General features: G+C 38.4%; 1 protein-coding gene across 1 annotated transcript; it reads left to right on the forward strand.

Annotated features, from left to right (window-relative positions):
• The first annotated feature begins 3,939 nt into the window (after window positions 1-3,939).
• On the forward strand, window positions 3,940-23,497 carry LOC133660410 (sodium/potassium-transporting ATPase subunit alpha-3). Its single transcript, XM_062063887.1, has 21 exons — window positions 3,940-4,062; window positions 4,662-4,721; window positions 4,886-5,089; window positions 5,166-5,279; window positions 5,436-5,570; window positions 5,671-5,788; window positions 6,950-7,218; window positions 9,859-10,057; window positions 10,139-10,383; window positions 10,462-10,654; window positions 13,179-13,354; window positions 13,433-13,569; window positions 13,641-13,791; window positions 16,664-16,832; window positions 16,908-17,062; window positions 17,137-17,260; window positions 17,329-17,474; window positions 17,541-17,671; window positions 17,746-17,847; window positions 18,545-18,636; window positions 22,180-23,497. The coding sequence occupies exons 1-21, from the start codon at window positions 4,033-4,035 to the stop codon at window positions 22,206-22,208; spliced, it is 2,979 nt and encodes a 992-aa protein (XP_061919871.1). The 5' UTR covers window positions 3,940-4,032; the 3' UTR covers window positions 22,209-23,497.
• Window positions 23,498-24,887: the final 1,390 nt, after the last annotated feature.

The raw sequence follows: 24,887 nt of genomic DNA on the forward strand, positions 1-24,887 counted from the left end.
GTTCTCCCCTGAGAATTATTATTGATTGTCTTCTCAATCACAGGCTAGCGCTCACAAGCACACTCCTCCAGTCATCAGTGTGTATCTGACTGTATTGATTGGTCGCCTTCCCGCCTCTTTTAGTGTCACTTCTGACCTTTTGCATTGACGACGCACCGTCACGCTGCTCTCCTTCCTGACGACAGACTGCGGTTTACACCGGATGATAAAGTGCGGCAGTGTGGAAAAATGTGAGTTATTAATAGGCCTCTCACGTCTCCTCCAGCAATGGAATTCGATTTTTGAAAGCACGAAAGGAATGAAGCTGCACTGCAGCAAAGCAGGCTGTGGTGCAAGTCTGTTACTATATTCATAGTGTGATGTCATCTTTTAGTGTCCAAACCTTTTTTCTCTTGTCTTTTCACATAATCCTCCTTCATAGCGCTCTATTTTGATGCAATATTTTTTTTTACAACATCCTCCTGAGAACAAGTGTAGTGGGCTTTTGTTTTTGGTCTTTTTCTTTTGTTAGAGTCAAACCTTTTTGAAAATGCCAAACAGAAACTACTCAAGAGGACATTGGTTCTGGGGAGATCGGCATGTAACATGATTACTGTTTGGTACGCAGATTAGTCTTATGGTCATTGTTCGGTTTTTTAAAGGGGACCTATTCTTCAAAACAAATTTTTTTTACCTGTTGGTATCTGTTTTTATGTGGTTAGGATCTGAATAAGTCCCGACAATTTTAAATGAAACCATGGAGGAGATATTTATAAAACAGTCTTGACTTTCTTCCTTCATACTTCATTTAAACCAGATGTGTCAAAGTCGTTTTCACTGAGGGCCACATCGCAGTTATGTTTGGCCCCAGATGGCCGCTTCTAACAGTGATTACTATTATTACACAATTTTTAGTAGGATTTTTAAAAACTAAAATTTAAAAAAAATATGGTAAGTTGCAACAATTTCACCTCAAAATTTTGTGTATATTACTGTAAATGGAAAAACAGTACTGCTGTTTTTATGGTAAAAAAAAAAAAGGCAGCTCAGTTGCCAGAATTTTACTGTAAAATTCACATTTGTTTTTTTTTTTTACTGTAAATAAGAAAAACTGCAATTTTACAGCAAAATGTTGGCACCCGAGCGGCCATTTTTTTGTGGGTTTTTTTACCGCAAATCAACAACTGTAGATTTTTCCGTGTATTACTGTAAATGCCAAAACAGCACCACAGTTTATTACAGTAAAAATAAGTACAGTTTTTTTTTCATTTAGAGAAAAATGCTGTAAAAACCACAGTAAATTTCACAATTTTACCATGAAATCTATTGCTACTTTTACATTGCACCATTTGATGGATAACTTGCTTTGAAATCATTATTATTAGTATTTATTTCGATTAAAAAAATGGTTTGAATGTTTGATCATGTATTTTTGCATAATTAGACAATATTTAAATTAACATAATTCGCGATTACATGGAGTACATACAATTTTTTTCTCCCAAAATAGAAAGAAAGAATACATTTAGTCAGGAAAGTTACAGTACTTTATTGATACATATTATTTCCGGGCTTTCGAGGGCCAAATAAAATAAAGTGGCGGGCCAGATCTGGCCCCCGGGCCTTGAGTTTGACACCTGTGATCTAAATTCTGCGTTTAGAATTTGCCCCAGTTGTTACGTCATTCACAAGTGTGACGTCAGCCAATATCTCCAAATGCAATATAAATGTACTCAAAGTGCTTTGGGTGAGTCTGCAATTGTAGTATGACGTAGTCAATAAGTTCCTTTATGGTCTCTATCTTCTTGTTTTGAGGCAGACTGGCTCATACATGCGAATGCATGTTTCGCTGTTGCCATTTCTAATACAAAGTAGCGTAGAGTTCAAACGTATATCTGTCAGAAGACTCCTTATGGAAGCGCTAAAAACTACAACATGGATGACGGTGAGAAGACTGAGTTGAAGTGGAGCCACGTAAATAAGACTGCCCACAAAATGGCGCATTTGAAGAGGTGGTCAGAAAGCGACTTGAATAGATGGATAGTACTTTATTGATTCCTTCAGGAGAGTTCCCTCAGGAAAATTAAAGATGGTCTGTAAAACATAATTGATGCAGACCTTTTTACCAAAGAACCACCATTACATGTTATGTAGACCACAAGGAAGTTGTTTCAAATGTAGAAAAAAATCATAATATGACGCCTTAAAGGAAAATGCAAAACATAAAACTGCTAAGCTCTTGTGTAAACTGTTTTAATGGTTTTAAAAGATAAAAAACAACAAAACTATGGGAAAAAACTGCAAAGGACTTCCAACATTATTAGGAAATACAGATTAGTTTGAATTATTTCATTTTTTTTAAAGAAAATTATTTTTTGCCTTTAGTGCAGCATTCATAGTTCCAGCTTGTACATCCATTCTGCATCTCTACTGGAAAATGGCAGTGCACTGCTTTTGTCTTATCTACTTGTTTTCGTTTGTTTACGTGCGACACCGGTAAGCTCAAGTGTTCCTAAACTGAAGTCGGGTTTTCAAGCTCCGGATCCTTGGCACTATTGCTAGCACTAGCAATAAAAATTCACATTAGCCAGTTTATGAAGAAATAGCTTTGGTAATGTGTGTTGCGTGGGTTCTCAAAACATTCATTCGTATCTGAATCAAGATTTAATCCGATTTTAAATCGATTCATAATCAAAAATATATATAGATATATTTTAAGAATCAATTCTTAAAAATACATTTTGAAGCCATCTCAGCGCTTTCTCGCTGCCCGTATAGGTCAGCAGCCAAGAGGAGCTTTTGTAACATGTAACTAAATAACATATTGCAAAACTTAAGTTAAATTGAGAATTGTGTTGAATTTAGAATCGATTCTGAATCGAATCGTCACCCCAGAAATCGGAATTCAATCGTGGGTTGCTGCAGGATTCCCATCCCTAGTAGAAACACACTGTACCCGACCAAAAAAATTGTGACTCCACTTTTCCATAATATGAAAAACAACTTTTTTTTTTTAAGGCTGCAAGCCACAAATGGTACTAGTGCCGGACTTTGAACACCCCTGTGTGCTCTCAAACGGAATTAAAACATCAGCAACACTGTTCATGCTGATTAAAGAGTTCTTGTTCTAATGTGTCCGTCAGGCGGGTATGTGCAGAAACTATTTGATCAATAGTGATCAAACACAACTGACCTCAGGCAAACCTTTATGTGATTTTTTAGTGTCTTGTCTCTTATGACATTAGTGTCTAATCTATCTAGTCTGTGAATCATTTTGGTGATTTAACCCCCAATTCCAACCCTTGATGCTGAGTGCCAAGCAGGGAGGTAATGGGTCCCATTTTTATAGTCTTTGGTATGACTCGGCCGGGGTTTGAACTCACCACCTGCCGATCTCAGGGCGGACACTCTAACCACAAGGCCACTGAGTAGGTAAAAATCTACTTCTCAAGGCCGCTTCAAAAGGGTGTGCGTGATGTACTGTTACTTGCATGATTGATGATGTATTATCTTGGCTCGGAGAGCAAATTATTCTTTATTTAACATTTTCCTGAGACAAAGGGACACAACCTATTATAGTGGAACCTCCAAAGTCAAATACAATCCAGTCCGTGATGCCAGTTGACTTCCAAAAATGGCAAAATGGCAATTTTTTTCCATTGTTTATTAACTATATAAATAACAACTCACCCTTGACAAACAGAAAGGAGTGACCCAGTAGTGTGTTTAGCGTATTCAGGTTGTGAGTACTACGTGTATATACTTGAGCACATATTTAATGTGTATGTAACATATACTTCAATAACTTCATTGTTTCCATTTTCTCTTCTATGGAAATCATTGGCTTTTGAGGCGTAGTATTCCAAAAATCCAAACGTTTAATGCCTGTTTTTTGTTGACTTTGGAGGTACCACTGTATTTGTAATTGAAGGGCATGCATAAAACCTGTGTGTGTGTCTGTAGTATGGCCGGTCAGACAGTTACCGCGTTGCCACCACACAGGACAAAGATGACCGATCCCCCAAGAAGAAGAAGGGGGGGGCCACCAAGGATATGGACGACCTGAAGAAGGAAGTGCCCATTGTGAGTAGAAAGCTTCCTCTTACTCTTTCAACACAGGTGAACACAAGTGAGAAAGTGACAGATAAATGTGATATTATTAATTGTAAGATGAAAGCAGAGGGTGTGACTGACTTGTCAAACAACCTGATTGCTGTTGAAGAGAATTGAAAGTCTGTCATACAGGGTCAAAAGTTGTATTTCTTTGCTGGTAAGAAACTTGATAGCAGGAAGCCCCCACACGCGGTGCGACAAACAGACCGGTTGCCATGATACTCAGATGTCCCCCAGGTGAACTGCATGCATAGAATCCATTTGTTAGAAATGACTTATTGAATGGTCATTTGTTAACAACTTCAACACAAATTGGCAGAATTACTTAGACTTGGAGATGGGGTAGGAATAAATAAGCTCTGCTTCTTTCTACTCCTTTTCGGACATGTTGAATTTGTAATGCATGTTCAAACAAATACAATTTATTACTGTTACAATGAAACATTTCCAAATAAAGAAAACTGTCTTATGTTAATATGACCAACAGTTGTTCTTGCATGCACAACTGCTAACTGGTATACGCTCCTGTTAAAATATAAAAATCATATGATTTTGTTTTCCTTGCACAGACGGAACACAAGATGTCCGTAGAGGAGGTATGCAGGAAATACCAGACAGACATTGTCCAGGTAAATGAATTTTCTCCCAGTTGGCCACCAGGTGGTGCAATAGTACTTCTATTGCTCGCTGACCGTCCGGTCCACACGCTTACACAAATCATACAAACAGTATTTGTTGTAAAATATTTAAATTCCAGAGTAACAACTGTTTTTGTTTTCTTTAATCCCTCCAGGGTCTGACCAATGCCAAGGCAGCAGAATACCTTCTCAGGGATGGCCCTAACGCGCTCACCCCGCCTCCCACAACCCCAGAGTGGGTCAAGTTCTGCCGCCAGCTCTTTGGCGGCTTCTCCATCCTGCTGTGGACCGGCGCCATCCTCTGCTTCCTGGCCTACGCCATCCAGGCCGCCACTGAAGACGACCCCGCGGGAGACAACGTAAGGAGACACGTCTCCTGCACCCCTTACCAAAATGACCACACCTTAACCTCTGACACGTGCGATATCTGTTTAGCTGTACCTAGGTATTGTGCTCACGGCGGTCGTTGTCATTACCGGTTGCTTCTCGTATTTCCAAGAGGCCAAGAGCTCCAAAATCATGGAGTCTTTTAAGAACATGGTGCCTCAGGTAAGGCGTTCCCGCCATGTGAAAGCAGAGAGCAACGCGCACACACACACACACACACACACACACACACACACACACACACGTTCAACAAAACAACAGTCAATCATGCCTGCAGGGTTTAATTTCTGATGCGTTTTTTTCAACAATCGACCACAGCAAGCGCTGGTGATCCGAGAGGGAGAGAAGTCACAGATCAACGCTGAAGAAGTGGTGGCCGGAGATCTGATCGAAGTGAAGGGAGGAGACCGGATCCCCGCCGACGTCCGAGTGGTTTCAGCACATGGTTGCAAGGTGAAGAGGCGGGCGTGACCGACGCCGATGTGTCGTTAAACAAGACCAAACAAACTCCTAAATGTTCTTTCCTGTTTTTCCCGCCCCCTGCTCTTAATAGGTGGATAACTCCTCCCTAACTGGCGAATCAGAGCCTCAGAGCAGGTCACCTGACTGTACTCATGACAACCCCTTGGAGACCCGAAATGTGGCATTCTTCTCCACCAACTGTGTGGAAGGTGTGTTCTCCTTAACATAACTATTTTGCAAACTTTGCAACTTTTTTCTAAAAGACAATACTTTGTTGACAACAATAGTGTTTACTATTCCCTGTCCATGTTTATTCGGGATTCTACCTACTGTATATGGTCGCTTATTGGTCAAACATCTTTATAATCAACGTTTCCTCAAAGGTGCGCGCCTGCGTAATTGCGCACTGCTCATGCGTCATTTGTGCACAGCATCTCTATGCCGCGCACCAAATAAAATCCAATCTTTTTATTTTATTTTATTTTTATTTATTTATTTTTTGTCCTGTTCAGCTTCTCAGGCAAATCATATAGTTGATGTAGATGCCCATATCGACTGTTCAGATTTACTTTACAAAAGAGAAGTGTGGGATACTTCTCTTGTTGCCTTATTTGTATTTGACTTTATTAAATGTATTTATATTATCATTTGGTGCAGCCGGGCCGGAGCAGGAGGGGATAGAAGGAGAAAAAAAGGAAGACAGAGGGGGAAATTGTGGGGACAAAAGAGGGATTAGACAGAGAGACAAAAACAACAACAGCAAACACAACAATAACAACAACAACAACAATAGAGCAACATCAGCAAATAGGATATGTACAAATATGATGGTAAGAGTGATAGCAAAGAAGCAGTTGGCGAAATAAATAATAATACAGAAATGACAATGAGCATTATTACACTACAAATGGAGCAATACAAATACCAATAGAAATAGCACTATTGATAATGAACAATACCAATAATTTACCTTTATTAATATAAATATAAATAAAATCCAGTCTAAACTCGAAACAAAATAAATACATAACTATTTGTTCTGTAGAATTTTGCAATGCAACTCTGAGTGACAGAGCTCACAACCAAATGAATGAACCTTGTGATTTGATACTTTGGCATTGTTTAACATGAGTATCCAACAATGGAACAATATTAGTAAGTCAGAAAAGACGAACATCATCGTAGGTCCTTTTTAAAAACTTTCAACATGTTGCTATTTCCGACTGATGCATTCAATGTGGTAGGGTTTTTGCCTTTCCTGCTGTACTCTTTTGAAGTGTTGAGTCAAGTTGAGCTAGTAGTACTGTGCCGTGGGGAAAAAAAAGTGTAAATGAAATGAACTACTCTTTCCTTTCATTCCCCGAAACCAGGCACAGCACGTGGAATCGTCATCTGCACCGGAGACCGTACCGTCATGGGTCGCATTGCTACTCTGACCTCTGGCCTGGAGACAGGCAAAACACCCATCGCCAAGGAGATCGAGCACTTCATCCACATCATCACCGGTGTGGCTGTCTTCCTGGGCGTCAGCTTTTTCGTCCTGGCCCTAATCTTGGGCTACTCCTGGCTGGAGGCTGTCATCTTCCTCATTGGTATCATTGTGGCTAATGTGCCTGAAGGCCTGCTGGCTACTGTCACTGTAAGTAGGAATCATTCCGCTGTCGTTTAAAGGGAAACTGCACCTTTTTTTTTAATTTTGCCTTTCATTCACAATCCTTATGTGAGATAAGCACACATATGTTTTTATTTTAATACAATCTAACTTTCTTTCTTTAGTTTATTTCGAACATGAACACATTTACAGCATAATACAGCACACAATTTCATATAATTTCACTTTACATCATGTCCGAAAAGGAGTAGGAAGAAGCAAAGCTTATTTTATCCTACCCCTTTCCCACTTCAGAGCGTTTACAAATACTGTATATACATTCATTTACTGACTTTTTTATAGTAAAATGACATCCGTGAATGAGTAATACAACAGTTTTGTAATATATAATTAAGTCAGTCATTATTAACATACTGAGATGAAGAATATCTTATTTTCAATAAGGTTGAAAGTATTTCTCATAATTCTTCTTCTTTGTACTTTGTAAGCACTATTAATTTGAACAACCTCTTGAACTGGATCGTATCAGTACAATGTTCAACTTCTTTACTTAATCCATTCCATAATTTAATTCCACATACTGATATGCTAAAGGTTGTAAGTGTTGTACATGCATACAAATGTTTTAAATTAGATTTAGGTTATATTTCTCCTCTTTAGTTGAGAAGAATTGTTGTACATTCTTTGGGAGCAGGTTATAGTTTGCTTTGTACATCATTTTAGCTGTTTACAATTTTACCAAATCCTCGAACTTTTATATTTTTGACTCAATAAATAAAGTGTAAACTTGTAAATAAACGTGAACAAGTGTAAGCAATCAACGGAGGTAATTGGGTTTTCTCTATTCCGCCTATTAAGTGCTCCAAAACACATCCAAAACCCTCCATCAATGTTTTATATACACACTTTAAGTATATATGTAACTTACAGGCACATTCATGATAACAGGTAATATTTATGTATTTTTGTCATTGCTAAGCATACAGTGTTCGTTATTTCCTTCAGCAACTATAACAACTACCGTATTCTCCGGACTATAGAGCGCACCGGTATATAGGCCGCACCCACTAAATTTTTTGGGAACATTTTTTTTTTTACATATATAAGCCACAGATATATACAATGTGAAATTAATTATTTAAACAGAAATATGTTATAAATATTTATTTACGTACCTTAATTGTTTCTAAACGGTGCCTGTGATACAGCAGTAAGACGGCTGATCAAACAAAACAGAAGTCATCATCATGGACCCACTAGCTGCGGAAGCTAGCTCTCCAATCAGCTACACAGATTCAATAACTCCATGGTGACGTTATGGTGAATTTACTGAGGAATGTGTGAAGCTGGAACAATACAAAAAGAATGCCTTTGTAAATTAATAATACTAACAGACACTCATAGACGTGTTAGCACATTAGCTAATGCTAACAACGCTAGCGTCATTACATTACGATAGCACATACAAATATGCATTAAAACACTTCTACAGACATCACACATTGGACAGTTTCATAAGTCAGCATTGTTTTAGTTTTACTGTAAAACTTACAAACGTTGCTCGGGGTGATGAATGAAGAATCCATACGAGTAGAAACGCTCACCTGCAGTGAGCAATCTCGTCCAAAAGACAGCACCATAGAACAAACAATTACACACCATTCAAGTGTCTTTGCACGTGTTTTAATGAAAACTATTTACATTATGGCCGTCAGCGAAGAAAAATCCTTAAATTAGCCGCATCGTATTATACGTCGCAGGGTGCAAAGCGTAGAAAAAAAGTAGTGGCTTATAGTCCGGAATTTACGGTACTAATCAGGGCAGACTTAATGTGATCCAACAGCGACTACGTACTTTGGGACAAATGATGATCCGGAATCTTATATTGTAAGAATTAATCATATTCCTCACGCTGATATAAAAAAAAAGGAGGGTGCAAAGAGCATCTTTTTGTGTCTTTTTTGCAATCTCCGGTTCTAAGTTGAATGTCAAAGTTCGACTTGAGTCCACAACCTTCTACTACACTGTTAAGAGGCATGATTCATAATCTAGAACAGCGATTCTCAAATTGTGGTACACCAAATAATTACTTGATCAAAGTACAGTGTTTATTTTCATATACTCAAACACAGTGTTACTGCTCAAACTGTGTGGACTGTTACAATGGCCAAAAATATTAAAAATACTTGTTAAATAAAACCTCTGCCTTGTTTTTAATAAATACTTTGGCCTACTACGCTACGGTATTTTAATGTTGGTCATTATGGTGGTACTTGGAGAGTCCAGCTTTTTCCGAGGTGGTAATTAGTGAAAAAAGTTTCAAAACCATTCATCTAGAATTAGTTAGGTTTTATAATACTAATGTCATTAATACTTGGCTATTATGCTGGTCCCGACATGTAAATGGTTTTATGTTGGCATTTTTTTTGTTTTTTAGTGGGTTATATGAACGCAATAGAGGACTGCCATTACCTGCATTGTTTGCTACCTCATACTGGCCGTATATTACAAATTAGAATGCATAGAAAAATATATGTAATGACATATATCTGACATAGGGATTATGAATAATAGGCACAATTCCCCAAAAAGTACAGTTCCCTTCCCCCAAAAAAGTGCAGTTCCCCTTAAAGCTTGAAATGAGTCTGATCCAAGTGATGTGTTTAGGTGTGTCTGACCCTAACTGCCAAGCGTATGGCAAAAAAGAACTGCTTGGTGAAGAATTTGGAGGCTGTAGAGACTCTGGGCTCCACCTCCACCATCTGCTCTGACAAAACAGGCACCCTGACCCAGAACAGGATGACCGTGGCCCACATGTGGTTCGACAACCAGATCCACGAGGCCGACACCACAGAGGACCAATCTGGTCAGTGTGGAGAAGGTCGACGGGGGTCCAGGCGCCGCTGCTGCACGACAAATTAATTCACGACGTTACTTCCTCCTCCAGGTGCCTCGTTCGACAAGAGCTCCGTGACATGGCAGACTCTGGCCCGTATCGCCGCTCTGTGCAACCGCGCTCAGTTCAAGGCGGGACAAGACTCGGTGGCCATCCTCAAACGTGACGTGGCGGGAGACGCCTCGGAGTCGGCCTTGCTTAAGTGCATCGAGCTGTCCTGCGGCTCGGTCAGGCAGATGAGGGAAAAGAACAAGAAGGTGGCAGAGATCCCCTTTAACTCCACCAACAAATACCAAGTAAGTCAAACTGTTGATGTTACACCCCTAAATGCAAGGTTTCATCATCATCATCCTAATTAACTTCTTCTCCTTTAGCTCTCAGTGCATGAAACAGAAGACCTAAATGACAACCGCTACCTGCTGGTGATGAAGGGAGCCCCCGAGAGGATCCTGGACCGCTGCTCCACAATCATGGTGCAGGGCAAAGAGCAGCCTATGGATGAGGAGTTAAAGGAGGCCTTTCAGAATGCTTACATGGAGCTGGGAGGACTTGGAGAGAGAGTATTGGGTAAGGATCCAACTATGTGGAAAATCGAAAAAAATAAAAAAAACTCCACTATACCAAAATATTTTGTTAAATATTATTGGCTTATATGTTGTATGTATTATTTGTATTTTTTTGGTCATTTTTCAATAACATTTATTTGACCACCATTGAGATTAAAATTTGCTTTAGCAAGAGTGTCCTGGCCTAGAGGTAGCAGCATAAGCACAGCAAATAGTCAGCAATAATAAAAACACATTCTTTCACTTCCTCACAGATAAAGTGAACAAATACAAACGCAATAAAAGAAGGTTAATTAACACAATTGCAGATTAAAAAAACTGACTGATTGATAATAATATGACATTTCTTCCTCATGGATTCAGTGTCACCTTTTACACTTTGTTATGGCACTCACATACATTTCCAAAAGAATTACAATAGCAGGATGTCTGTTGGGATACATTGTGGTCATCTACAGTCATGCAATTCTAGTTTTATTGACTTCAATAGCTACAAAATACAATTTAATGTGACACTTGATTACTTCTGCATTTTATAGCTGGGTAAACCCCTCAAAAGTGTCTATTTAAGGTAGTGCCACATGTTTTATTTTGAATATAATTACTTATTTTTATCTTTAAAGTATTTAATAAATATGTTTTCAAAATATAGTAGTATATTTTTTGATTCCACACTTAATTACTCTTACATATTATAGCTGGGTAAATCCCTCAAAAGTGTCCATTCAAGGTAGTGCCACATGTTTTCTTTTGAATATTATTTACTTTGTATTCTTAAAAGTATTTTAAAAAATTGTTTTTAAAACATAGTAGCATATTGTTTAATTACACACTTAATTACTCCTACATATAAGGATGTCACATTTTTTATTTAAAATGTTTTATGAAATGTTATATTTTAATTTTATTTGAAAAAATAAAGTTTTTAATAATAACGATGTAATAACTTAAAAACTGTTTGTAAATTCCACACTCAATTACTCCTACAAATATTCAAATGTTGTACGTGTTTATTCTTAAACATAGCAAATATCAAAAATGAAATGTTTAGAACAAAAAAGTTGTTTAATTCCTCACTTAAGTTTTCCAAATAATTACAATTTTAATCAAATTATTATTATTATATTTTTTTATTTATAGATATATTTTATTTCACCATATTTCCCGGATTATAAGCCGCACCCACTAAATTTTAGAAAAAGAAAAATATTTTTCCATATATTAGCTGCACCAGACAACAAGCTGAAGATATGTACCTTGTGAATTGTTATTTACACAGGACATTTATGTCAATGTTTATTTACATACATTAATTGTCTGTAAGACGGCAGTAAAACAGTTGATCAAACAAAACAGAAGTCATCGTCATGGGCCCACGAGCTGTGGAAACTAGCTCTCCAATCAGCTAAACAGATTCAATAACTCCCCTGTGACATCTCCGTGAAATTACTGAGGAATTTGTGAAAACAGAACAATGCAAACCAGGGACGAGGTTTGCAAATTAGCCTGTGGCTAGAAGTCTTATGTACTGTGACATCGGTTACCTATGTGTAGCAACGTTTAATTGTACTGTCCCCGTCAAATAAAAAAAAATAAAAAATGCCATTGTAAGTTAAAAATACTAACAAAGACACTTGTAACGTGTTAGCATATTAGCTAATGCTAACAATGCTAGCTTCATTACATTATGATAGCACGTACAAATATGCATGAAAACACTCCTAGAGGCATCACACATGGGACGGTTTAGTAAGTATAACCAGTTTTGGTTGTACTGTAAAAATTAAAACATAAGAGTAGAAACGCTGTGGACAATTTTTAAGACGGAACATCACTTGTACTTCCGTTTGAAAGCTTTAAACATCAGGAAACACTGTAAAGGTTCACCCAGCAGCACCAGCAGTGCGCATTCTCATCCAAAAGATGGCACTATAGCACAAACAATTGCTTGTTTTGTTTTAAATCTATTTACAATTTGGCCGGGGCAGCACGGTGACTGCGTGGGTTCCCTCTGGGTACTCCGGCTTCCTCCTACCGCCAAAGACATGCACCTGGGGATAGGTTAATCGGCAACACTAAATTGTCCCGAGTGTGTGAATGTTGTCTGTCTATCTGTGTTGGCCCTGCGATGAGGTGGCAACTTGTCCAGGGTGTACCCCGCCTTTCGCCCATGTGCAGCTGGGGTAGACTCCAGCACCCTCATGACCCTGAGAAGGACAAGCGGTAGAAAATGGATGGATGGACATTCAGGCCATAAATTAGCCAGACCGATTAATAAGCAGCAGGGTTCAGCATAGGAAAAGAAGTAGGGGCTTATAGTCCTGAATGCTTGCTAAATATGATCAAACATTTTGTTGTTACTAAATATAAAAATTATTTAAAAATACAGGTTTTAATACATATTACAATGATTAATTCCACAAAAGTATCTATGGTACTGACAAAGGTTAACAAATGTCCACATTTTATTTAAACTATGACTAAAATTGTATACATATACATATAATGCTTGTTTTTCCCTCCAGGCTTTTGCCACCTGATGCTCCCAGAGGACCAATACCCAAAAGGCTTTGCCTTCGACACGGATGACGTCAACTTCCAGACGGACAACCTTTGCTTCATTGGCCTCATGTCCATGATCGACCCTCCTCGTGCTGCCGTGCCTGACGCTGTTGGCAAATGTCGCTCTGCTGGTATCAAGGTGAGCATTTTCAACCCAAACAAAGCTAAAGTCTCCACACGTGAAGCAGAGTTTCTTTATGGCGTTTGCTCATTTTAGGTCATCATGGTCACTGGAGATCATCCGATCACAGCCAAAGCCATCGCCAAAGGTGTGGGCATCATCTCTGAGGGCAACGAGACTGTTGAGGACATTGCTGCTCGTCTCAACATCCCCGTCAGCCAAGTCAATCCCAGGTAAGTCAAACTACTCTTTGGTTTGTGCAAACTCTTTAAAACACCAATAACACTTCTGTCGCTACTTGCAGGGATGCCAAGGCCTGTGTGATCCACGGCACCGACCTGAAGGACCTTTCCCAGGATCAGATGGACGACATCTTGAGGAACCACACTGAAATTGTCTTCGCCAGGACTTCGCCTCAGCAGAAACTGATCATTGTGGAGGGTTGCCAGAGACAGGTTTGGATCAAATTATTACGTTTTGTTATTTCTACTCTGTTGTGACTAAAGTCTGGAATATGATTTTGCATCACATAGCTGGCTGGCTCCTCTCCTTCCGAAGCTTACGGGAGAGCGGTACTTTCACATCCAAAAAAATCTAGCTTCACGTCAGCGGTGACACGGACCGCAGAGCTGTGTTTAATTGGCTTTATTAGTACCGTATTTTTCAGACTATAAGGCGCATTTAAAATCCTTTCATTTTCTCAAAAATCGACAGTGCGCTTTATAAACAGATGCGCCTAATGTACAGAATTATTCTGGTTGTGCTTGCTGACCTCAAAGCTATTTTAATTTGTACATGGTGTAATGATAACTGTGACCAGTAGATGGCAGTCACACATAAGATATACGTTACACACGGCGCTCAAAAATCTGTTAAAATGTTTTAGTACGACTTTGGTAAGCTATGAAGCCAGACCGCTTGATGGATTGTGGGAGCATTACGGCTACCGTAGTCAAAGGAACTGTGCTTCAACAGTATTATTATGGTGTGTGTGTATAAAGACCGCAAAATGGCAACTTTTAGCAGACATATTATCTGGCGTTTTGTCTTGCAATATTATGCAAAAACAACTTTTCTTACCTTCTGGTGCCTGCTGATCTGTATTTGGGATCTGTATAAGTCCTGAAAATTTGAGCGCGTCCGCCATTGTAGTCCGTGAAAACCCCATAGTCGATAAGCTTCTTCTTTTTCTCTATCTTCTTGTAATGAGGAATTTATCTTCCGCTGGTACCATTTCAAGTATAAAGTATAGCGTAAAGTTCTAACTTATATCTGTCAGTAGACTCACTATGAAAGCGCTAAACACTACTAGTGTAGTGGGTTATAAAAAAAATTTACCCATGGAACTTTAGTTATTAGAGAGTTCCGGTCGGACGGTTTCACGGAACACTTTTCCAGCGTTACTTATGTAGACCACAAGGAAGTGTTTTAAATTTAGAAAAAAATCGTAATATGACCCCTTTTAATGTACCTTATAATCCGGTGCGCCTTTTGTATGAAAATAGACCTTAATCGGCTCATCGGCAGTGCGTCTTATAATCCGGTGCTCCCTATGGTCCGAAAAATACGGTACATCATTTCTGGGTTTCCCTTCCTGCCATTCCCCACCTCGAATCGTTCGGGGTCGCACAGCCCACCTTCGCGAACGTACTATCCTGGGGTTCAGAGCAAAGTGGAGAAAAAAGTGAGCGTTGTTTCAAAATGATTAGTTCCAGCTACAACAACAATGTGGATGTCGCTTCATTCGGCCGCTAATAGCTCGTCAACAAAAGTTGTGGTTGCTCACTCAGGAAAACATTGCCCTCCAGCGCTTTGGAAGAGACTTTTAAGTCACACGTCATCCCCGTAGAAGTGCAATAAACAAATCAAGATGTAAACGGGGATGTAAACGATGTGACGCAAGAGCATATTTCAGTTGGTAGAAAATGGATGGTTTGGACACACCTTCTCATTCAATGTGTTTTCTTTATTTTCAGGACTATTTACATTGTAGATTGTCACTATATATATATATATATATATATATATATATATATATATATATATATATATATATATATATATATATATATATATATATATATATATATATATATATATATATATATATATATTAGGGCTGCAACTAACGATTAATTTGATAATCGATTAATCTGTCGATTATTACTTCGATTAATAATCGGATAAAAGAGACAAACTACATTTCTATCCTTTCCAGTATTTTATTGAAAAAACCCAGCATACTGGCACCATGTTGTGGACATTGGGGGTGCAGCATACACCAACAAAAACACAGAAATGTAACTCATCGGAATTGAATCAGATATTGTTCACATTTCTGTTGTGAATAATAAAGGATTCATTTTAGGCTGCCTCTGAATAATAGCATGAAATATTCCAGCACCTTCATAACGTTTAGTTATACTAAAGCGTCACTCAAATCTAAATATATTTATATAGCTTTATCGGCCCGGCTGCATTGATCCATTATGAAACCAACCTGAGATATTTCTGTCCGTTACGTTTATTTCGAAATTGGTAACCGAGCGTTTTCTCTCTCAAAACGGAGTCAAATGTGCCGGAGACACATTATCAGCCCCGCGTTGCAACAAAGGCATAACTTTAACGTTACTCACAAAAAAGCTGAACTCATGAATGCTTGTTGCCACTATGGACTTAAAAAGTTACGTACCATGAGTTCCCTTCATCCATGGCTCCAACATGTTTCCTTTTGCAGGTGCTCCTGAAGCAATGTTGTACTTCCGTGCCATTTTGCAGGAAACGCTCTTCTTTGAAGTCTTTAAAGTGAAGTGTTCCCACACTTTTGACGACTTAGGTCGTACACTTTTCTCCATTGAAGCAATAACCTCAAGATGTTTCTCCGCTAAACTATCGGTAGTGTTTTCCTGCGATCATCAATCAATCAGTACATACATAAGTACAACAATGAGTGAGGAGACTATTGTGCTCTCTGGAAAATGTCACTCCAAAATACATCTTTAGATAAAACTGTTATGTGCAAATATATAACATGCATTCAAGTAAAACTTTTTAAAAACTGATTTGTGTACAAATATAGGGGTCCTTTAGAAAGCAAATTTGATTAATCATGATTAATCCAATTTCCTAATTGTGATTAATCTGATTAAAATATGTATCATTTGACAGCCTTGATATATTTTTATTTAAATGAGGTAGATCACCTCGACTTGGTCATTTGAGACCAGTGTGAGTCAGATGAGGTGCAATACCGTTGAAGGACAGCAGATGGTGCCAGTGGTCTATTAAACAAGCCCTCATCCCTGCCGTCGCTCTCTGCTCTCCCAGGGTGCCATTGTGGCTGTGACAGGCGACGGCGTGAACGACTCCCCTGCGCTGAAGAAGGCCGACATCGGCGTTGCCATGGGAATCTCAGGCTCCGACGTGTCCAAGCAAGCTGCGGACATGATCTTGCTGGACGACAACTTTGCCTCCATTGTCACCGGAGTGGAAGAAGGTGAAAAGACAGCACAAAGTCCAGAGTTCATCCTGTCCTTGAATACTTAGTCATCAATGCTTTCAATACCCTCAGGTCGCCTGATCTTTGATAACCTGAAGAAGTCCATCGCCTACACCCTGACCAGCAACATCCCAGAGATCACACCCTTCCTCCTGTTCATCATCGTCAATATTCCCTTGCCGCTGGGCACCATCACCATCCTCTGCATCGATCTGGGAACTGACATGGTGCTTCTGCGAACGCAGACTCCATCTTGCTGCTCCACGCTGTACCATGCTATAACTGCGACATCTTCTCTCAGGTGCCTGCTATCTCCCTGGCCTACGAGGCGGCTGAGAGCGACATCATGAAGCGTCAGCCTAGGAACCCATTCAGGGACAAGCTGGTGAACGAGCGCCTCATCAGCATTGCTTACGGACAAATTGGTGGGTGACGTTTCATTCGGTTCCGGACCATCAAGGCAAGACAAGTTCAAATCTTTTCGGTTCCTTAGGTATGATCCAGGCGCTCGGTGGCTTCTTCGCCTACTTTGTCATCCTGGCCGAAAACGGCTTCCTGCCCTCTCACCTCGTGGGCATTCGCCTCAACTGGGACGACCGCGCCGTCAACGACTTGGAGGACAGCTACGGCCAACAATGGGTAAGTAAATCCAACACCTTTGTTGTGTCTGCCGGCATATGCTCACTTGCCGTGTTTCTGCTCCAGACGTACGAGCAGAGGAAGATCGTGGAGTTCACGTGCCACACCGCCTTCTTCGTCAGTATTGTGGTGGTGCAGTGGGCCGACGTCATCGTCTGCAAGACCAGGCGTAACTCTGTGTTCCAGCAGGGCATGAAGTAAGTCCAACAACGTCATTCTCCGAATGTCAGCTCCGTTGCTGCTCTTTAACGCCGACATCTCATCCAAATAGGAACAAGATCTTGATTTTCGGCCTGTTCGAAGAGACGGCCCTGGCTGCCTTCTTGTCCTACTGCCCAGGCATGGATGTGGCCCTCAGAATGTTCCCCCTAAAGTGAGTGTCCTGACCCCCATGTTCCTTTAACACACACTCCCCTTTTATGCTAACCCTGGCCAATAAAGGCTTATAGTACCGTATTTTTCGGACTATAAGTCGCTCCGGAGTATAAGTCGCACCGGCCGAAGGGAAAAAACATATATAATCCGAAGTCCGAAAAATACTTCAGTGACGACCCCCTTAAAGTTTTGTAATCAATCAGAAATATCAAGCAGCTAAAATGCGCCTAACATGAGTAAGTGTAGAAAGAGTGTTTTACATTTTTCCCATCAAGTAAAAGTACTGTAATGGTTTTAATTGGTGTAATTGTGTTTTTATGATATCCACATAGTTCAGTGAGCATGTGTGTTGACTTTTTGCTTTTTTTTTTGTTGCACCATGAAAAGGGAAGGTTGTCCTGACTGGGTCATAGAAGTAAATACTGTGTTCATTTCAACTCACAATTCATGGTCTTAGACCTAAATTACTCACCTTGTCCACAAGATGGTCAGAAAGGTTGCAAGAAAAAAAGATTGCCAGATATTTAAGCGTAATTGGAAATCACCCGGCAGGCCAGATTCCTTATTAATGACATCTCCCGGGCCACATAGAAGACCGTGGCAGGCGCCAAGTGCGGCCCGCGGGTTGTAGTTTGGACACCCTAAACCTAAATAAATATGTTGAACCTTATGTGTCTTATCTTGTGTATTTGCAGACCTTCCTGGTGGTTCTGCGCATTCCCTTACAGTTTCCTCATCTTTGTTTATGATGAAATTCGAAAACTCCTCATCCGCAGGAACCCTGGAGGTAAGTTGATATTTAATATGTTCTTTTTTGTGTGTATAAATTAGTGTTGTCCCGACACCAATATTTTGGTTGCGGTACTGCTACCAAAATGTATTTCTATACTTTTCGATACTTTTCTAAATAAAGGGGACAACAAAAAATTGCATTATTGGCTTTATTTTAACAAAAAATCTTAGGATACATTAAAAATATGTTTCTTATGGCCAGTTTGTCCTTAAATAAAATAGTGAACATACAAGACAACTTGTCTTTTAGTAGTAAGTAAGCAAACAAAGGCTCCTAATTTAGCTGCTGACATATGCAGTAACATATTGTGTCATTTATCATTATAATATTTTGTCAACATTATTAAGGACAAGTGGTAGAAACATACTTGCCAACCTTCCCGAATTTTCCGGGAGACTCCCGAATTTCAGTGCCTCTCCCGGGACAACCATTCTCCCGATTTCCAGCCGGACTTAAGGCACGCCCCCTCCGGACCTGAGTGAGGACAGCCTGTCGTCACGTCCGCTTGGCCAACCAAAAAGTAACCACAGAACACTATACCATATAGTGTTCTGTGGTTACTTTTTGGTTGGCCAACGGTTTACGTTGTATTGCGCACCCTGACGGCAAGTGTGGGAGTCTTTTTATTTGTAATTTTATTTTTTTCCCAAAACAAAAAATAATAATAATCAAAAGAAGTACAGAAACAGTAAAAAACAGCAACAGGGGGTTTATAAACTCAATAAAGCAACTAAAGAAGAATGCAAAATATTATATATATATATATATATATATATATATATATATATATATATATATATATATATATATATATATATATATATATATATATATATATATATATATATATACACTACCGTTCAAAAATTTGGGGTCACCCAAACAATTTTGTGGAATAGCCTTCATTTCTAAGAACAAGAATAGACTGTCGAGTTTCAGATGAAAGTTCTCTTTTTCTGGCCATTTTGAGCGTTTAATTGACCCCACAAATGTGATGCTCCAGAAACTCAATCTGCTCAAAGGAAGGTCAGTTTTGTAGCTTCTGTAACGAGCTAAACTGTTTTCAGATGTGTGAACATGATTGCACAAGGGTTTTCTAATCATCAATTAGCCTTCTGAGCCAATGAGCAAACACATTGTACCATTAGAACACTGGAGTGATAGTTGCTGGAAATGGGCCTCTACACACCTATGTAGATATTGCACCAAAAACAAGACATTTGCAGCTTTAATAGTCATTTACAACATTAGCAATGTGTAGAGTGTATTTCTTTAAAGTTAAGACTAGTTTAAAGTTATCTTCATTGAAAAGTACAGTGCTTTTCCTTCAAAAATAAGGACATTTCAATGTGACCCCAAACTTTTGAACGGTAGTGTGTGTGTGTGTATATATATATATATATATATATATATATATATATATATATATATATATATATATATATATATATATATATATATATATATATATATATATTTTTTTTTTAAAGGCACAAAAAACAGGTCGGGTGTTGAAAAGTTTACATTTATGAATATAAAACTTAGCCAATAGTATAATGAGGTTGCTAAGGTAAAATTCATTTTCAAATTGTTTTCATATAGTCTCAATTCAAATATCACATCTTTAAAACAAAGCACAAATTTGTCATGGGCAAGTGTGGGAGTCGGTTCTGAAGTATGAAATAAAGAGACGTAACTTCATCACCTCACCTGGTTGACTCCAACCCAGAATATTACACTGCCCATACCTATGCTCCTTCAAAGGCTGTGCTACTGGCTGCAAAGCATTGCACTTTCATTTCATTTCATTTTTTCATTTATTTATTTATTTCAGGCAATAACATAAAAAAGTACAAAGTTGACAACACATAATAATATAAATTAATATAGTGCAAAAGGTAATGTATAGCAGTGGTCCTCAACCACCGCGCAAGAAATTAAAAAAAATATATATATTTTTTTTATTTTTTTTTTAATTAAATCAACATAAAAAACACAATATATACATTATATATCAATATAGATCAATACAGTCTTCAGGGATACAGTCCGTAAGCACACATGATTGTATTTCTTTATGGAAAAAAATAAAATTAAAATAAAAAAGCCCCCCCCCCCCAGTCCGTGGGACAAATTTTCAAGCGTTGACCGGTCCCCAGCTACAAAAAGGTTGGGACCACTGATGTATAGTATGTAATGCATGATTGTCCAGTTTTGCCTGAAAGGGAGTAAGAAGAAGATAATTTATTTAATCCCACCCCCAGTTCTCCATTCAGTGATTATTCACATGAGTTTCACTCTTACTTTGTTCAAGGATTATTATACAGACGTTGTATCATTGGGACGGTATAGCTCGGTTGGTAGAGCGGCCGTGCCAGCAACTTGAGGGTTGCAGGTTCGATCCCCGCTTCCGCCATCCTAGTCACTGCCGTTGTGTCCTTGGGCAAGACACTTTACCCACCTGCTCCCAGTGCCACCCACACTGGTTTAAATGTAACTTAGATATTGGGTTTCACTATGTAAAGCGCTTTGAGTCACTTGAGAAAAAGCGCTATATAAATGTAATTCACTTCACTTCACTTCACATAGGGGCATTACCACAGGTAACAATAATTATTACACTGTAACAATAATTTGTATCAACAATGTAGGAATAATGAATATACCAACAATGGTAATAGACAACATAGCAATAATGGTAAGGAAACATTGAGCACAAGTTAACACTTTCAAATACAACAATGAGTAGAGAGGAGTGTTATGTGTGTATATGTGTAAATAAATGAACACTAAAATTCAAGTATTTATTGTATTTATATGTATATATATATAAAAATACAAGTACCGTATTTTTCGGAGTATAAGTCGCTCCGGAGTATAAGTCGCACCGGCCGAAAATGCATAATAAAGAAGGAAAAAAACATATAAGTCGCACTTTAGTATAAGTCGCATTTTTGGGGGAAATGTATTTGATAAAACCCAACACCAAGAATAGACATTTGAAAGGCAATTTAAAATAAATAAAGAATAGTGAACAACAGGCTGAATAAGTGTACGTTATATGAGGCCTAAATAACCAACTGAGAACGTGCCTGGTATGTTAACGTAACATATTATGGTAAGAGTCATTCAAATAACTATAACATATAGAACATGCTATATGTTTACCAAACAATCTGTCACTCCTAATCGCTAAATCCCATGAAATCTTATACGTCTAGTCTCTTACGTGAATGAGATAAATAATATTATTTGATATTTTACGTCAATGTGTTAATAATTTCACACATAAGTCGCTCCTGAGTATAAGTCGCACCCCCGACTATGGAAAAAAACTGCGACTTATAGTTCGAAAAATACGGTAGAAATCTACTCCTCCCCCCTTAACCCCCCGAATTTGGAGGTCTCAAGGTTGGCAAGTATGGGTAGAAAATTAATTATGCATCTACTTGTTCATTTATTGTTACTATCTGCTTACTTTCTCTTTTAACATGTTCTATCTACACTTCTGTGTGTGCTTCCCCCCCCCCCATGCAGGCTGGGTGGAAAGGGAGACCTACTATTGATCGACTTGTTGCTCCCAACCCATCCCCCCACCACCCCACCCTCCCACCTTTACATCTCTGATCCACTTATAACTTCAGACGCCCCGCCCCTATCTTTCCCCCGTTAAACACACACACACACACACACACACACACGCACACAAGACAAACACGCTTTGAAGCAATTTTCATGAGAACAGCCCCAAAGATTCCAAACAGCAAAAGCACCTTTACAAGTTTCTACATCCAAACCCCGCCCCCCTGCCCCGCCCCGCCCATCCCTCGCCGTCACCTCCTATGCTAGTCTTTGCATGTGTTCTTTCACTGCTGTGTACATAAACCAATATAATATCTACCAAACGGCAGCTGCATATTGTCTACGTAGAGTCCAACGAGCATGACCGCACGGCGTCTCAAGCTCGGCGAAAAAGGGCCATCCAGCTCGCTTTTCTCTCATCACTCCCGCCCGTCCTCACCTTCGCTCGTCCTCTGGCCGCGTGCGGAAAATAGCGTTCACACTGACTGACTCTCACCTGCGTCCCCTGTCTCGTTGGAGGGACCGGCAGGGCGGCCATCTTGACTACTTTCCCCCCCCCCCCCTGTTCTCCACAGCCACAGTGTTGTTGTTGTTTTTTTTAAAACACGTGTCAGCTAGGGGAAGTTGTCTTTTTTTTCATTAGGATGGGAGGGTGTGGGAACATATTGTATGTGAGGCCTGTCCTTCCCTCCTTCTTCTTCCCTGTTTGTCTCTCGTTTGTGTGCACTGTGTGAAACCCTTGTTGACTATTACAGTACCACCATTCCCCTCCATGACACCCACCCAAACCTTCAAAAAATGCAACTCCAATCTTTCTGTGTGCTCTAGGAAATCTATATAATTCTATACTGAATTTAAAAGAAACTAAATACAATAAAAATAAAAAAAAAACAAGAAAAGAAAATTATTGTTATTATGATGATGTGTGACAAGAAAACGCGGGAGCTCTCGTTTTTTTTTTTAATGTTTGGTTTCAGTTATTTTGGCCCGTTTGTTTTTTCCGACAACGAAAAAAAAAAAGGTTCACAGTAGGTGTGCTGTCATGTGTGGGGATGATGAGGGTGAGCAAGTGTGTGTGTGTGTGTGTGTGTGTGTGCGCGTGCGTGTGTGTGTGTGTGTGTGTGTCTCAGGCTGGCTGCTTTAATTCAAGTGAAATAAATCTACACGACTCGTAAGAAGAACATGTGTGTCAAATAAATGAAACCAACACCAATAATAAAAACATCTAGAAACATTTAATACAACCTGATTCTGCCTGTGTGTCTTTCTGTGTGCCATGTATGCTAATCATGCCTTTTGCCATCATTGGAAACCAAATTTTTTTTTTTAATGAAATTAAATAAAAATAGTCTATCTATAATATATATATGTATATATATATAATTGATTAATAAACAAAATATATATTTCCTTGTATGTAAAAATAAAAATATTAATTACTTCTTTTTTTGTTTATATACAAACAAAATGATCATGTATTATTTAAAGTGTTCAATTATTAGTCAGCACTATTGTATGCCATGTGTTTCACCTAATTGAGTTGTGTTTGATTATGTTAAAATAAATGCTACTTTTATTACTATCAATTAAACAAAACCATGTTGTTGTTGTTGTTAAATATACATGTTATATTTATTTGATAATGCATAATATCTATTTTATTTCCATGTGGGTACACACAAAATAAGGCTTTTTCTTCATGTAAATGCTACAATTATTATTACTGACTAACCAAATTCTCAATTTTTTTTAAAATAGTATTTCAAAAACACATTCATAGAAAATACATTTTAGTTCAACTACTTTCAAACAAGTTACCTTTGCTTGATATATATAGAAAACCGTTTCTGTAAAAATTAACAAAAAAAGCTAATTAATGTTCCATTCTTTGGTTTATTTTAGGTTATTGCATAGTTAAATAGTATAAAAATTAGAGATGTCCGATAATATCGGCAGTACGATATTATTGGTCGATAAAGGCTTTAAAGTGTAATATCGGAAATTATTGGTATCGTTTTTTTGTATATCGGTATGTTTTTTTTAAATTTTTTAATCAACATAAAAAAACACAAGATACACTTACAATTAGTGCACCAACCCAAAAAACCTCCCTCCCCCATTTACACTCATTCACACAAAAGGGTTGTTTCTTTCTGTTATTAATATTCTGGTTCCTACATTATATATCAATATATATCAATACAGTCTGCAAGGGATACAGTCCGTAAGCACACATGATTGTGCGTGCTGCTGGTCCACTAATAGTACTAACCTTTAACAGTTAATTTTACTCATTTTCATTAATTACTAGTTTCTATGTAACTGTTTTTATATTGTTTTACTTTCTTTTTTATTCAAGAAAATGTTTTAAATGTATTTATCTTATTTTATTTTATTAAAAAAAAGAACCTTATCTCCACCATACCTGGTTGTCCAAATTAGGCATAATAATGTGTTAATTCCACACTGTATATATCGGTATCGGTTGATATGGATATCGGTAATTAAGAGTTGGACAATATCGGATATCGGCAAAAAAGCCATTATCGGACATCCCCAGTACTAACCTTTAACAGTTAATTGTACTCATTTTAATTAATTACTAGTTTCTATGTAACTGTTTTTATATTGTTTTACTTTCTTTTTTATTCAAGAAAATGTTT

The sequence above is a fragment of the Entelurus aequoreus genome, linkage group LG11 (genome assembly GCF_033978785.1).
Source record: "Entelurus aequoreus isolate RoL-2023_Sb linkage group LG11, RoL_Eaeq_v1.1, whole genome shotgun sequence".
In the NCBI taxonomy this organism is placed as follows: domain Eukaryota; kingdom Metazoa; phylum Chordata; class Actinopteri; order Syngnathiformes; family Syngnathidae; genus Entelurus; species Entelurus aequoreus.

Coding starts and splice junctions, on each gene's coding strand:
- LOC133660410 (XM_062063887.1), top strand. CDS start 4,033: ATGGACGACCTGAAGAAGGAAGTGCCCATT. Junction 5,571..5,670: donor TTTCAGCACATGGTTGCAAG/GTGAAGAGGCGG, acceptor TGCTCTTAATAG/GTGGATAACTCCTCCCTAAC. Junction 17,261..17,328: donor CATTGCTTACGGACAAATTG/GTGGGTGACGTT, acceptor TCGGTTCCTTAG/GTATGATCCAGGCGCTCGGT.